This window comes from Cupressus sempervirens, chromosome 11 (assembly GCF_028749045.1).
Source record: "Cupressus sempervirens isolate cs-2001-9-10 chromosome 11, ASM2874904v1, whole genome shotgun sequence".
Taxonomy (NCBI): Eukaryota; Viridiplantae; Streptophyta; class Pinopsida; order Cupressales; family Cupressaceae; genus Cupressus; species Cupressus sempervirens.
Window position 1 is genome coordinate 269,478,541 of NC_143128.1, and position 16,304 is coordinate 269,494,844.

The following is a 16,304-nucleotide window of genomic DNA, read 5'->3' on the forward strand; positions in this document are numbered from 1 at the left end:
TTTTTCCAGACTTGGGCGAAATTTGTGGGAGCCAAATTTTGTGGGGGCCGAATTTTGTGGGAGCCGAAATTTGTGGAAGATAAAATTCTGATTTTTTCAAGAGGCTGCAATTTTTGCCCTAGGTTGGGTAATTTTATTTGGAGGTGAATTGCATGGTAAATTCTTGATTTGCAAGGGATTTGAACTACTTGAAAGTCATATCCTAGGTTCCGAAAAGTTGCTGTAAGTTTATCGGTTAAGGTGAATTTTCATCATCTAGAGTTGCAAGGAGTGCTTAAGCTAACATCCATCTTTCGTTCTAGTCTAAGGATTGCTCCGCTTGGTTCTTCTTGCCTTTTGGTCCACCACTCTACCATCCTGTAATAGGGTGACGAGCATGGAGGATGATGGTGCAAGTAAGAATCCCAAGCGGGTGAACACTAAGAAAGACAAAGAGGATATGATGCCCAATACTTCCTTCTCGAAAATGAAGGGAATAACTGACACCAATATCTGTATAGTGGACATGATATAGATGAGGGACAGACTGAAGGAAGGACAATCCCCCTTAAGCTGATATCCATCTTTCGTTCTAGTCTAAGGATTGCTCCGCTTGGTTCTTCTTGCCTTTTGGTCCACCACTCTACCATCCCGTAATAGGGCGACGAGCATGGAGGATGATAGTGCAAGTAAGAATCCCAAGCGGGCGAACACTAAGAAAGACAAAGAGGATATGATGCCCAAAACTCCCTTCTTCTCGAAAATGAGGCGAATAACCAATACCAATGGCGGTGCAGTAAAAGGATATACAAATGGCAGTTGCACATCACGGCCTAGGCATTGACACTTCCACTGTGACCATGATGAGTGACAACGGCGTGGCACTTGATTTTGAGGATATCAAAGAAGAGGATGTCAATGAAATAGATTTTGGATCGAGATTGGATGAGTTGGGAAAGGTTGCTATCAAGAAAAAAAACATTTGGGCACCCTTTCCTCTCTTAGCACTTTTATTGGATTTGCAAAAGAATATGAGAAGGATCACGAAAAGATACTACAAGTAGCGAACAACGTGGCGAAGACAACAGAACTCAAGGCGAAGCACACACCCTGTCCTCCTATGGGAGAAGTTAATGAAAGGCTAGCTAAGTTCATTGCCTTAGCTAAGAAAATGAAAGAAAAAGGGAAGATTTATATTAGAAGATTGTTTGATGTAAGCCCAAGTGGCAATTTCCCTTTCTTCTAGAATAGGACAAGTGTCTATTTTTGATTGGCCACCATCTCGGTGCCTTCTCATTGGTTGCCACTTTTTGCACTTTTTTTTCATTGGTCCATTGATGAGGTGGCAGCTTCTCATTGGCTGATGGGATGGCAACCCTAATTAGGGTTTTGAGGATCCAATCCGGATCGTTGATCTTGTTTTGATCTACACCGTCCATTGTATTTCTGGCCCCTATAAAAGGCCATTTGCTCTCATTTGTAAAGGGTCGGAGAAATTGTTGCGAAAATAATACCAAATTTGCTCTCTTTTTCATTGTTGCGATTGGCATGTTGATCAAGAACATTGGGTGTTATTGCATGTTTTCTACTTCCACTTAGATTTTCTTTCAAGTTGTTGAAGCAAATTGCATTTGAAGTTGTTTAAGTGAAGTTAAAGTAGATGGATAGTTGTAGGGTAGCATTGGTAAATGTTTGATAGGGATCAATACTAGGCCACTAGCATCCTAGCGGCTGGTTGGGAAGCTTTGTGTGGTCAACTAGTTTATTTTTCCTTAGAATCATTGCACCTGTGGAAGTGAGGCTGCTGGTCAGCTCTCATTAGGTGCGATCCCCGACCATTTGCTAACCTTCCATTCATAGGAGTAGGAGTAGAATAGTGAGTAGCTGGGTAGTCAAAGCTTAGAGAGGGAAGTTAGAAGGAGTAGGTCAAGCATTAGAACACATCCATTCACCTTCCACAACCATTGCTTTCCCATCAACATTATCCTTGGCAGACACATTCTCCATCATCGCCACCATCAACATTATCTGCCTCCACACATTTCACAAACCCATCATCATCACCTTCATTCCACCAAAGTCCAAGTCATCCTTGAATGAATAGCGTAAGGCCGCCTACGTGATTACCAGCAAATCACATCAATAAAACTGAGCGAGTATCCAACGGTGTAAGGAACAATGGAGTTATACTCATGTCTCATGAGCATTAACTTTTCAAGAGAGGAATTGTATGTTTGATACTTCGTGTCAAATGTTCAATTGCTAATATGTTATGTAAGTGATACAAAACTCGCATCAACATCTCCTTCCACATCTCCTTCAACATCTCCTTCCATTTCCTTGCCCTTCTTTGCGCTGTTATTATTATCCTTCATGCTGGAGATTGCTGCCCTTAATTGGGATAACGTTTTCTGTACATCTTCTGCCCTTACTGGTACAGTGGCCTGCACCATGTGTTTTATGATGTTGGCTTGTGATTCTGACCATACTGGGGTGTTTGTGGCCTCGTGAGTTTGTCTGTGCTCTTCTCCATTGCCAAATGTATCTCTCTTCTTGCCTCCTTAAGTCTCTCCTTTTCAGTCCAAGGTTTTAGTTACATGGCTTTCTTTGCTTGGAGTTTGGTAATCACCATCACTCCCTCCTCCAGTTTTGTGACGTCCAACATGATCATGGCCTTCCCTTTCGGGCAGTCAATATCTTCATGGTTCCTTGGCCCACACCACCTACACAACATGCCTTCGCCATTTTGCTGGCTTCTTCATTCTTGTATGAAGTTGCCCGACACACTACATCTTCTGCATTGTATCATTGCGCATCCTTTTGCATCGTACTGGATGTGGCTTTGTGGTGTGTTATTGTTGTTGTTATTATTGCTTCCACGTCTATTGTTCCAATAGCCTTGTGGGGAGGCATTGGTAGTTGTGGTTCATGGGGTGTGGTGGGTGGGGTTGCTTGTTCGGTATTTAGGAGTACTTGTGTACTCTTTACGTTCAGATTGTACATGCACTTTTTCAGGTAGTGTCCCATCACTTGACAGATATCACAGAACAATATTTTTTGGACAATTGCCTCTTGTATGCCATTCATTTTTGCATTTTGTGCTCCATAGTTCTTTGCTCTCTTTGACTTCTTTTCCCCCTTCATTTCCTTCATCATCTGCATCATGTCTTTGCATAGTGCTTGGATTGTTTACGACTCTCCATAACTGTTTTCGTCGCTACTGTCATCACTTTCTTTTTATTTCTTGACGTTTTTCTATATCCATTGCCTGTTCACAGGCTTCCTTGTACATGGAGGGAGGCACCACCATTTGTTTTCCAGATGAAACAGGTTAGGCCCTCTACGAACCACATGACAGAGACATTTAAGGATCTGGGCCAGCTACCAAGAGGCTTGAAACAGCAGTCAAGTGCAGATAGAAGTTCTGGAACTTCTGATGGAGATGAAACTTTGGTTGAAAGAGAGAAGATTTTAATGAACACAATCTTTTAGGGCCAATGTTTTCCAAAAATACCTAGAAGAGGAACAGTCTGAACAAGTTAATGAGATGGCAAAAGATACATGCAAGATATGATACATTTAATGATGCAGTTTGCAATGGCTTGAAGTAGAAGATGCAGGTTCCTATGTATAATGAACTAGAAGATTGTCAAAATCGAGGTAGTGTCAATGTTGTCTTAAAGACAAGTTGGATGGAGATATTGAAATGAATGAGAATAGTAAAGAGCTGAAGACAGTAGAAACATTCTTGAAAGAAGAAAACTCAGTAGTTACCATTGAAGAAAGTATAGAAAGTAGAGAGGGACCAATTGCCTGTGACTTGCAGCCCACAAATGATCATATGATGATAGAGGCATCAAACTTTCAAGATAACAAAAGGAGTTTCCTCAACAATAAAAGATGATAATGTTAGATTCTGGCCATATGCAAGGTTTGACAACCCATAGTGAAATTGATTTCCCTTGTTTTCTTAAGATCATATGAGGCATATTGTTTTAGAAAGATCTTTATAAAGACTAAGGGATTGCTTAACAAGAAGATCCTTCTATTTGATAATGTTTGGTTTGGAATGGATACTTCACCATGGAGTTGTTTGTGTTGGAGCTCAAAACTGCAGGTTGTGTTGGTCTCTAAGAATAGGCCAAATTATATATTTGAGTTCAGCTGACAGTCCTGGCCATCGAACGAAATGAACCGAATATGATTATCATTCCCTACACTTGGTTTCCAGTGATCTTGCTGTAGAAAATGGAACATCAGAATGAGTGGAAACAATGTTTAGAGTTTCACAAAAGTGCTCATAGTGTAGACTGTTCATGGTGACCACCACCATGCCTTCTTTCATTTTGTGTCCAATGGCTTCCAACTGATCTTGAATGCCCTTGATTTAATTGATATGATGCTGCAGGGACACTTGTCTATGCTTCATGATTGTGAAGAGCATGTTATTTAGGAAAGAACTCACGACTCTTTATCAGAGGTTTCGTGCAAACCTTTGAGATGCATCCAAATTTCAGCAGCTGTGTTGCCAGAAGGGACCTGCAGGAGCTGATCATTAGTGATTGGAAGTTTGATGAGAATGAAAACTTCTCAAATTTGCTCATCAAATTTATCCCACTCTTTGCCTCGTTCCTCGGGACAATTAGTCTTGCTCCAAAATCGTTACCATACGTTGCTTCCAAGTATTGTAGTTTTTGCCGTTGAATTTCTGGGTGCCCTGAAGCAGAATATTTGTTAGAGATGCCATTGCAGAATACTGAGGTCAAAGGTGGTTGACCGGATGGCAACACAGATAATGAGGTAGAATATGATCAACATGGGAAAATCTTGTTTTGAATAAGACAGACAAAAAATAGGCATTGATTTCGAGATGGAAGAATAAATTTTTGGACATGGATCCCAAGGCAATTGTTTTTGATAACCTAGAAAATTTTGGAAGATACCCAAATAAACTGTGTAAAAATCCACCAAGAACTTGCAATCAAAATTTGAATCTTACAAAAAACCAGAGTTTTGGTAAAATCCCTAGTTGCCCTATGGGAAGGTCTGCAAATAGAGAAACTCCTGTGCAAAAACTTACAGTGGAAGCAGTGAACATTATCTGCAGCAACAAAAAATATGGAATCTACTGAAGGAGCCATCTGTAGTGAAGAAAACGACCTCAGATAGGGTTGTTTGAGCCAGGAAACTGAGGGAAAGAAGATTGGTTGCTGTGCAGAAAATACACTAGAAAACGATGTTTGTAGAGGGAAAAAAATGTGTGCATTTTGCAGAAGGAAGCAAGAAAGCCCATCAAAGAGGGCATCAGTTGGAGGAAGACATGCTTGTACACCACAAACAACCTCCAGCAAGTCCATACGCACGCATTTGTAAAACACGAAAAGATAAAAATTTTTCTGTCTGTAATGAGCTGTGACCATGAAAATGGTGTTTGAAAATAAAAAGAATGCAGATACGAAGGTATTTTGCCCTAGAAGTTGTAGAAATCAGAAATGGTTGAGGTCATGGTTCCATTTTTACCAAAGTCCTGATTTTACCAGGTTGTTTTTGAAAAGACAAACAAACTTTTCGAAACCTTGAAAACCACGAGAATCTGCAACAAACCCTTGTCATGACCAAAAGGATCATGATTTGCAGGTTAAATTTGAAAGACTATACATTTCATAAGGAAAATACTCATAAAACATTTATAATCTTTTTGAAAAAATAACTTTAGCTCTGATACCATATTAAACAGGTTATTGGTAAAAATATTAGATTGATTAATGAATGAGCAAGATGCTCATATATAGTTTACAAAGACGATATTTGTATTATGAAACAATTGTTATTATTAGAAACATTCTAATAATGAAAGAATAAAAGATTAATAGCAACATTCTAATATTTACAAGATACACAATATTGATCATTAAAAGAATAATAAATAAGATATTTGAAGATTTATTCTAGTAACTGGCGTTGCAAGTCTGCAATTGCAAGGATAAAGGATAACAATGTGAGACAAAAATACTCAAATAAATTAAATTCTTCCTTGTAAAATACACATTGTTTCACAACTTGAGACTATAATTTGTCACAGTGGGATATTGAGCAAACAATATTATTGCACAGTGCTGTACGAATTGTTCAGTGAGTATAGATCAGTCAGAGAATATTATTGCACAGTGCTGTATGAAATGTTAAATGAATATAGATCAGTCAAAGAAGATTATTGCACAGTGCTGTATAGGTTAAAATTTAAAAGTAACTCGGATATATTATTTCACAGTGCTGTATTAATTAGCTCAAGGAATGCTGTCAAAACTTAGTTGTATGGTCAAAGTTCATGCATCTTGGAATCTCTTTAAATGCATCTTTTCCTAAACATCCATAATTCATTTCTCATCTTTACCTCTTTTCCTAAACATCCACAATTCATTTCTCACCGTTACCTCTTTTCACTAAACATCCACAATTCATTTCTCACCATCTCCTCTTTTCACTAAACATCCACAATTCATTTCTCATCGTTTCCTCTTTTGAACAATTCATCACAATTTACAAGTTTCTTCTTTCTCTTATCTACAAAAACGTGCCTACGATTTCTTAACTTATTGAGGGTGGGTTCTTTTCTGTGTTACCCGAGGATGCATTTCTGACAAAATCTGACCTGTTTCCATTTCTTGGATGTCCCAGACACTTGGAAACTTCCGGAAACATTTTCCTTGGCTGTCCCATAAAATTAATGCTTCAGTTTTGATAATTTGTTTGATTTCCACTCATGTGAAATCTAAAGTTAAATATTAGAACACAAACATTTTATGTTAAGGTTTTGTAATTTATATAAGCATGTTTTTATATGAATATTGAAGATTTCTCTATGTATTTTAAACTTACCCTATTTTTTATATGGCTGTTCCCACTGCTGCTTTCTGCCGGCCCTTGGTCTAAGGAAAAAAAATCCATCTTGGAAACCTGTTCCCCCGTCTCCTTGTCTCAGAAACCTGGGGTAAAATAGGTTCTTTTCTAAATTTTTAACATGGCACCTTAAAGAGGACAGCTTGCAGAAGTAAAATCTTAAGGTTATATCTAATTTTGAAACAATATTTGTAATTCACACCTTTTCTTTTGGCATTCCAGTAAGCTCTGTAATTTAAACATGAAATGCAAGAAAAAGATCAACAAATCAATATCAAAATGGTTGACAAAAAAATCAATAAAATAATGTCCAAAGCCTGCAAATTTATGGAATTATGCTAAATTTACATTATATTAATGAGTGCGTAATTTAAGATTGGAAAATCTTTGCAGCAAAATATTGTTGAAACCTTTCAGGATAAACTGTTTACAAGGTCTTGAAGATAAACTGTGTCATCAAACAATCAGCATGATAGCATGAACTATGCGAAAGATTCAGGAGATGAAAGTCATAGAGAAAGACAAGCCCGACGATGATGAAGACATCATTATCACTGTGAAGAGAAGATATTAGCCAAGTTGAAAATAATTTCAGAAAGTAAAGAACTTGAAATGCCAAAGATGTTCAGATGGATAAGTGTTTTGTGAAGAATACATGTTTTGTGCAGATGAATAGATGATCTGATGAAGCTTTATTGAAGTTGTCTCCACACCTTTTTTCAGTCCGAACTTGTCAATGTCGTGGTGCGAAAAGAAACAATAAGAACTCCATTAATCAGCTTGGTTGTGGTAACGCTTCATAATAATATGGTGCATTCATATGGCTAGTTGGGATCTTGGTGGTGCAGCATAAAATAATTCGAAGACAAGCAATTTTCAGGCCAGGACTGTAATTTCCCCAATTTTTAAGAAGATAGTTAATTAAATTGATTTTTATTAAGTTATTAAAAAAAAATCAATTGATGACATAACATTAATTTATTTCATCAAATGACAATAAAATAATAAATTATTATTATAACGTCACTTTGTTAAATGTTAAATATATTTCTCCATTTATGCCAAGTCGGCCCATCTTCTAGATGCTTCCTCAAGATCTTTACGAGGGAATTTTCGGTGATGTATTGGTATGCTTTGGATTTGATAAATGACTATAATTTCTGGGGACGAAAACATTTCAGGAGTTCATGTTAGATGAAAGCCTAGCTCTTCCACGGGTGGATTTGTGATGGAGTCTGCATCTGGGTCAAATTTGTGAATTCTTAATTCAAAGACAAATGTGCAGTGATAAAAATAATTTATATCTGATTTGGGAAATAAGGTTAATAGGCCATTTATTTCTAAATGTTGTATCAGCTGCCACTCTGAAGGCGTATTTGTGGGCCTGATTCTTTATTCGCCTTTTTTTAGTGGAAGACGAAAATAAGTGAGATTATATCCATCATACCAAGTATTTATTCTCCATGTAAAAGTCCTTATTGCTGTCTTGAGTAATAAAGTTAGGAGTGGAAATCTTATGGAAATATTCAATATTAATATTTGTGGTGAACCCACAATCTAACTTGGGTTCTTATTTATAGTAAGGCTCAAGTTGCAGTTCTGTTTGTCAGTGTGAAAACATGATCTGACAAAATGATTGCTGTTCAGATTCTTGTGTGTGGTGTAGGATCTTGTCATTTTTTGCAAACACTAGCAGGTTATGTAAGTGGATAGTTCTACTCAAGAAGTCTCCAGTGAATGTGAGAATCAATCCCCAGCCCATGCCAACTTCATTTTTGTGTCGTGGAGTTTGTGCACTGTGACTTCCAACACAGGCATTTTATTTATAACGGTATTCATTGACAGTGTAAAGATTCACTATTGAAGCTAAATAATTGTTTCCTACAAATATCTGATATATTTTTTATCTGCTCTAGAAGCAAATCTTTTGTTCGGTGAAATATTCCATCTCTGTTATAATTTGTATCAAAATTTTGTATGACACATGCAAATTTGAAGCAAACATAAACAACAAAGCTGAATCTGTTATAGAAACTCAGAATTGATTACATTCACCTGTAAAATTGGTAGAAAATATTGTCACTTTTCTTATTTTGTGACATTTCAAGCTATTGCTGTGATTTTATGCCATCCCTTTGGTCAATCCGATTGGAATGGTGATTCAAACACATTATGCCATCCCTTTGGTCAATCCGATTGGAATGGTGATTCAAAGACATGATTGCTTTTTGTTTGAGAATGAGGTTCTATGATGCTCACAAATTCATAATTTTATGAGATAATGATTAAAATCATATCCTCCTAAAGAGAATTTAAAGACATACAATGTTCAATTTGTTTAGAAGTGATGTCATCTCTTTCCAACTTATTTTAAGATTATCCAAAGCTAAATTAGAGAAAGTCCACAATAATCTGAAATTGTAGAGTACACCTTCGTTATGTAGAGTTCATTGAACTTCATTCTCACATTGTCTTCTTATCTTTTAGCTGAGGTGGGATTACTGCTTTTCGTTGCTTCTTATATCTGCTTGTGAGTTGCATTTATATGATTAACTTTTTATGATGTGGCTTGCATCTCAACTCTTTTGCTATTGGTGTGCCTGGTTTGTAGCCCTAGAGTTTTACCATCTTTAATTCCAATTTTAGTATGTCCATTTTAAGATATTACTCTAAGTGCATCCATTCCAAGATACAACTGTGTGATGCTAATTCAATCCTCTAGGGCATGGAAATTTTTTAACCAAACAAATTTGCATTGTTCTTTCAATCCTACTTGGATATGGGGCATTTATGCAAAACTTGTGAAGTACATTTTGTAACTTTCATATGGAATTGATAATGCAAAGATAATAGTCACCACCAAGAAGGGATGAGATAGGTGGTACCACAATGCAACCCTTAATTGGTTTTGTTGACCGATGACAGCCTAATTGTGCTCCAGTTATTAGATTTCTAGGTATGTTTATGATTGCTATTATCATTTGTCATCTTCATTGATGAAATTTTCTTAGACTACATCCTGGCCTCATGAGTTTCATAACTGCATATGAATCCAACTCCCGATGACCAACTTTTGTCATTATTAATATAATTTCTGTCTCATTCAGGTTTATGTAGCTGTAATTTACTATATGGGAAAAAAAAAAATTTAATCTATTTGATTACGCCATCTTTTTTTTAATGATGTCATTGCTTACATTGCTTGTTATTCACATTATGGTAGAGTCAGGGTTAGCTGCATTCATAATTCTCTAGGCTATGATATTATAGAACCTATTGTATCTCTTTGCTTTGTATCTTACACATAAAATTGTTTACCTTAGATGCAGTTACTGGAAATGTAGAATTGGGAACTATAGGATGGCTGGAAATGAAATCATTCCTTCACAGATCTGAGATTTAAATGGGCCTAAATTTATTTATCAGAAAACTTGTGAAGATTTGATGTTTGTAAGTGCATTTATTTTCTGTCGCATTGTTTCTTTTTACTGGCTTTTGTTGCCAATTTCTAAAATGTTGCTTAGGAGCCAGTAAATATGTATTGCAATGCCCACTTTGTGACTAAGGCCATCACAGTAGAGACCTTTCTCTACAGGATAACTTCTTCATGAATGACCTGGATGTCCAACAGGTCTAACGCAAGAATTTTAAGTTCTAGTAAAAGCTCGTTTGTTTTCTCCTTTAACACAATAAATTATAGCATAGGATTTTTTTGTTATTGAGCCAATGAAATACATTCTACTTCCCGACCAGGTCTTGTTGGTAGCAGGCTTAGCAGAGAACTATCTTTTGCTGATTTTCTGGGTAAGTCTTGAAACGTTGTTCTTGCTGGCTTTTATATCCAGAAATGCTCAACAAAAGACTATGAAGATTTTTTGTGCACAAATAGGTTTTAAATGGAACATGAAATTTCATTCGAGTTTGAATGAACAGAATTATTCTATTGTGATCTTGGAGTCATGTATAATACATGATTGGTGGGTTTAATTCTAGTCACAAAAATACTTCTTATCAAGTTGTTTTATTTCTAATTTCCAACGTGGTTACTGTTGCAGGTTAAAATTCTGGGACAAACTTAATGCAAACATTTGAAAATTAGTGAAAGTGCATTCATGAGTTTCAAATACCAGTAACTGTGTGCATTTGTTCAACTGCATGATGAGATATTGATTTTATTAGCTCAAGGCTGAAAGAAATTCTTACTCATTAACAAAATTGAATTCTCTATAGCGTCTGCATGAAGATTTCAGAAAGTTAATTTCATTTCAATGCCTATGAAGAGTCCATCCTCATCTGTTAAATAGTCTCAGGTCAAAGCCTAGGTTAGGATGGCCGATCCAAAAAGAGCTGGAAGCCAATATGGCTCACAAAATGCAGGTGCTACAAGCCCTAGTTTTGAAGGTACAGCAGCAAGGACAAGGCCTTGCAGTGTGGAGGATATCATCTTGAAACGGTACAGTAAAAAACTCATGAAGGATGCAAAGGAAGGTAACAGTAGCATGAAGATTAAAAGTGAGTTGGTTAAGCCTGATATAGAAGATATTGCTTTACAATCGAGAGATGTTTCAGGTGAAATGCATGCAATACGGTCTGTTTCAGGATCTATTTCCCGCACAAAAAAACTTTCTGGAGATGAATTACCTTCTATAAAAGATACCTCAAGCAGGAGGGAAGAAAAACACAATATGAAGGACACAGGAACTGTCAAAAGATCAGAAAAAGATGACTCAAGAGTAACACCCAAAAGTAGACCACATAAGGATGAGGACAGCTCTAAAGCCGTGGGTTATACCCTCAAGGAAAGTGGTAGAGAGGAAAGAACTGAAAAAAGAAGCCACCATAAGAGTAAAGGTTATGATGAACATAAGGACAGCGATTATCACAGAGAAGATAAAAGAGAGCTCATTAAGATTGAGAAAGAAAGAATGAAAGATAAAGTTCTGGATAAGTCCAGAAGGGAGGAAAGAGGATCTCAGCGGAAGTATGAAGATCAAAGAGATGACAAAAGAAAAATTGGCAAGGATAGAGTTGAAAGAAGGGAGAGCAAACGGAAGCACGAGGATGACCAAGATGAAAAAATGAGGATGGAAATTGACAAAGGTGACAAAAAGAAGAATGATTCAAGATTTCATCCAACTGATAAAGTTGATAAAAGGCAGGATGTTGATTATTCGGAAAGGAAAGAAAGGTGGAAGGAGTCATCACATCCATCGTGGCACCAAGAAACTAAAAGCAAACGCAGCAAAAGATCCCTTAGTCCTGAGCATAAGAAGGCCAAGGAAAGGGGAAGATCACCTTCTTCTTCACCAAGATCACACAAGCGACACTCATCTTATTATGAGAAGGATCATGATCAGGACCATTCTTCACATCATGCCTCTGTTGAAAAATCAGAAAGAGATACAGTGGACTCAGAAAAAAATGAAAAGGACAATAATGGAGTGTCTGGTGCACAGGGTAGTCACTATCGGCGGTATGGTGGAGGTACAAGTGGGCTTGGTGGATACTCTCCAAGGAGGAGGAGGTCAGAGACTGCAGTAAAGACACCTTCTCCTCCTGTTCACTTACCAGAGAGGAAACCTGCATGGGATATGACACCTGGTGGTATGGATAGTAATATGGTAGCTGCCATGGTTGCTGCTTATCAAGCTTCTACGCAGCAAACAACGACATCTTCAATTACACCTGCATTAGCTACTGTTTCCTTGAGTACATCAAATTTGCAAGCTCCTAGTGTGTCTACATCTCAGTTTGTCCCATCTATCTCTCAGCAAGTAGATTCAATGATGGATACCATTGAACTCACACAATCAACAAGGCCAGCAAGGAGAATAGTTGTGAATAATCTGCCTCCCTCAGTGTCTGAAGGAGAGCTTATGGAGTTCCTCAATTCTGTGTTGCTGTCAAAAAGTGCCAACCACCTACCAGGAACTAAGCCCTGTATTAGCTGTGTTGTAAGTTATGATTTATGTTTGAATATAATAATTATGTTGAAATTCAGCCCCATGATCTTGTTTCTAGACTATATTTTTAGGTTCTTGTTCTTACCTAGGCACAAAGTATATGATAGTAATTGCTTTTTTTGAGTTTTTATTTGGTCTGGTCTGTCTGCAGGTTAGTGAAGATAAGAATCAAGCTTATGCAGAGTTTCTAACACCAGAAGATGCAACTGCAACACTTTTGTTAGACGGCATAACACTGAATGGAAATAATCTGAAAATCAAAAGACCCAAAGATTATGCTGAGCCAGCAGTAAGATTGCCGATTGAGTATATTGTATTTTTACATTTGATTATGTTCTTTTTTATTTTTTGAATTGTTTCTCTTGTATAAAAAACTCATTATTTATGCATGTCCTGGCCAGTTAACAGAGGATTAAGAATAATTTATGTTACTGTTGAATATTTTTTGTAGAATTGTTTTATTATACAGACCCCAACTTACCCATCTTTTGGAGATCTTCTGTCAGTTTTGTAACTTTTGTCCAAAAGTATATTCAGGATACTAGTACTATCCAATGTCCATGAGTTAGATGCTGTGGCCCTGTGTGTATACCTATCTCGCTTGTGATGTTTTTCTTGGTGACATGTCTTGTGTAAGCACATTTTTAGCAAGTTTGATCTTCTTGTGAGGTCAGTGCATAGATTGTGCAAGGCATGTCCATGTCCGTACATAAAATTGGTGGTCTAATCTCATAACCATAATCCTTGTATCGTTAGTTGGTTTTTACTTTGTTTCAGGATGTGGTTTAGTGCTTCGGCTAAGTTTGAGTTCAGGTTTGTGTATGCCTCAGGCATTTCTTTTTTCCTTTTTTGGGTTTGGGTACACTCTGGGCATATCCGTGCAGAAAAAATAAAAAGAAATTAAATACATACGTATTTTATCTTGAAACTGGAAATAAAGTGTAGTAGCCAGTTAACTTTCATTAGTCATATAATAAACAAATCAACAATAATGTTTCTAGAAGGCAATGTGGACTTGTATTAAACACAATGGTAATCCCTTACATTGAATGCTTAAATTTTCTTTAGCACAAAATATAAATCACATTTGATGGGGCTGTTGAAGAGATTTGTTGTGATCATCAAACCACTGTGACATTTTTTTTCGCAAACCATGGCACTTTCTTGAGACCCACACCAGCTTATATGTTGGAATCCAATGAATGGATTAGGGAATCATACCCAAAGAGTGATCCATCTCTTTCCAGATGTATTATTACCAGGGGCTTCTGTGTCCACAACTACAATCGCTATGTTGGACGAACAACCTTACCATGCATAGGACCTGCAGGTGACATGCTTGTGGGCTATTATTATTTGCTTCACAGTGATCTACTGGAAAACATGTTAGTGCCGCTGCTCAAATCACAAGCTGCACTTTTAGGGAAGATTCCGAGTTCAAAAGCAGGGCCTAAATCATCCTCATCATTAGGCATTGGATTCTAATGTTTTTGAAGGGCATTTGTATTTTCAGCAATGACAAAAGGTTGCAGTGGGTGTGTTTAAGGGTAGAAAGAAATAGCTACTGCCGGAAATCCTTGCTAAAAAAAATGTTGGACGTTTTTTTTAGATGGGTTCTTTGGAGCCTTGCTAGATCAACCTTGATTTGTCTACCCTGTGGTGGTCTTGGCTAAATTTACATACATTTAGCAGAGCCATGAATGGTCTTTTAGGGGATCTTTCCTGGGACCTGGACCTGAATCTGGGGGTTTTCAGTGGTGAGCTGGTAATAGGGCCAGTGTGGTGATGGATGCATCGATTCTGTAGATGACCACAAAATTCTTGAATCTCAATTTAATGATCTGATTATAGCAACACAGGATCTAGAGGCCAATGAATAGCACAGAGACAAGGGAGAATCAAATGGATTTCATTACCATAACTGATGGGTTCAACTGGAAAGATTAAAATATTACAATATACACGTACATGCTTATAAAGGCAAGGGAATAAGAGAACATGATAACCGAGAGATTATTTATTACCACAGAAGTCGGAATCACATGTCCACCTAAGGTGTTTATCCTCCATGTGCAATGAAGTACTTGCAAACATGTAAAACAATGCGGAGGATGACAAACTGATAAGTGCACTAAAGGTGGAGGCAACACATACAGTGGAATTTGATAACTACTATGACTACCTAATGTGGAGTTTCTCCAACACCATGTGCAACTAAATATGCATCTTTCTGAGTGGCACATATGCAAAGTACTATGAAATGATTATCCTAAGTAAGCTTAGGTGGTGAGATATTAATTAGACCAACATTCCCTCTTAAGTGCAACTTAGGCAAAAGCAGACACAAGTTAACAATGCAAGATGGGTCTCTGCTACTAGGCCATGATAGTTACCTGCGTACAAATGCAATATCCCACAAATGGAGGAAGATAGAAAACCCATGGGATAAAACTGCCCCCAAAAGAGAGATGTAAATACAAAAGAACTCTGAAAGAATTGTGAGAAGGACAAAACCCCATGCAATGAAGAATTCCCCCACATAAGAGAGGAGAGAGACAAACTCACTCTCAATGTAAAATGCAGACCAATGGTAAATGCTCTAAGCTAGATGTACAAGACGCTCCAAGATGGTCAAATAACACTCCTCCCCTTAGGCAGTAACAAAACAAAAGATGTACATATGAGGTCTCGTCAATCTTGAAAGGAATATGTAGGAAGGAACCTCAGGATGTATGGTGTTTCTGAAAATTGCTGTGTCCCATGTTGCTGCTGAAAGTTACCCCCTCAAAATAAGGTGTACTAGGCCACACTGCTGAAAAAGACAAACCAGGACCTAGTGGAGATGAATGTAGAATCATATCCAAAGACTCAACTATCTCCCTTGAAGATAAAGAGACCTCCAAATGCTGGTCCAAAGTATTTACAATCATGTCAAACTGTGAAGGATGATCCGTAGAGAATGAAGAAGAGGTTCAAAGTGTTCTCCCATGATAATTGAAGAAGAATAATCTCCATCAAAGAGAAGATGAATATTGTTAATGATGTCTTCCAAATTGCAATATAGGATTCCACAAACAAACCTGCAGTATCTGTCAAGTAGTCATCCCAAGAAATATTTGAAAGACAATGTATATCCCACTACATGGAATCACAAGAAGCTAAAATTGTAGCAATGCAAGCATCATTAGGAGCAACATTAGATGTGATCTCAATAGGAGGAGATAGAATGGATGGCTCAAGAACTTGATCACATTTGAGTATCCCCAAGTTCAAGTAGTCAAAGCTCTCCTCAAGATCTAAGTTCACACAAGGAGTGTAATCATCATTTGAAGAATCATAGTCATCAATAGGAACAAAGTTTAGAATGAAGAAGAGGTTCAAAGTGTTCTCCCACAACAATTGAAGAAGGATAATCTCCATCAAACAGAAGATGGATATCGTCAATGATGTCTTCCAAATGTG

The 16,304-nt window shown here is 37.3% G+C and overlaps 1 protein-coding gene across 3 annotated transcripts in view; it reads left to right on the plus strand.

Annotated features, from left to right (window-relative positions):
- The window catches only part of LOC149529168 (RNA-binding (RRM/RBD/RNP motifs) family protein), a 164,034-nt gene that overhangs the window by 23,079 nt on the left and 124,651 nt on the right, over window positions 1-16,304 (plus strand). The window contains exons 3-5 of one of the 3 annotated variants that reach the window (XM_089810470.1): window positions 10,633-10,683; window positions 10,935-12,833; window positions 12,994-13,131. In XM_089810470.1, coding sequence (XP_089666596.1) covers window positions 11,208-12,833; window positions 12,994-13,131 — 1,764 coding nt within the window. In that variant the 5' untranslated portion in view covers window positions 10,633-10,683; window positions 10,935-11,207. Of the gene's footprint in view, window positions 1-10,208; window positions 10,330-10,632; window positions 10,684-10,934; window positions 12,834-12,993; window positions 13,132-16,304 lie in introns of all 3 variants that reach the window. The other 2 variants (XM_089810469.1, XM_089810468.1) reach the window with 2 other exon arrangements.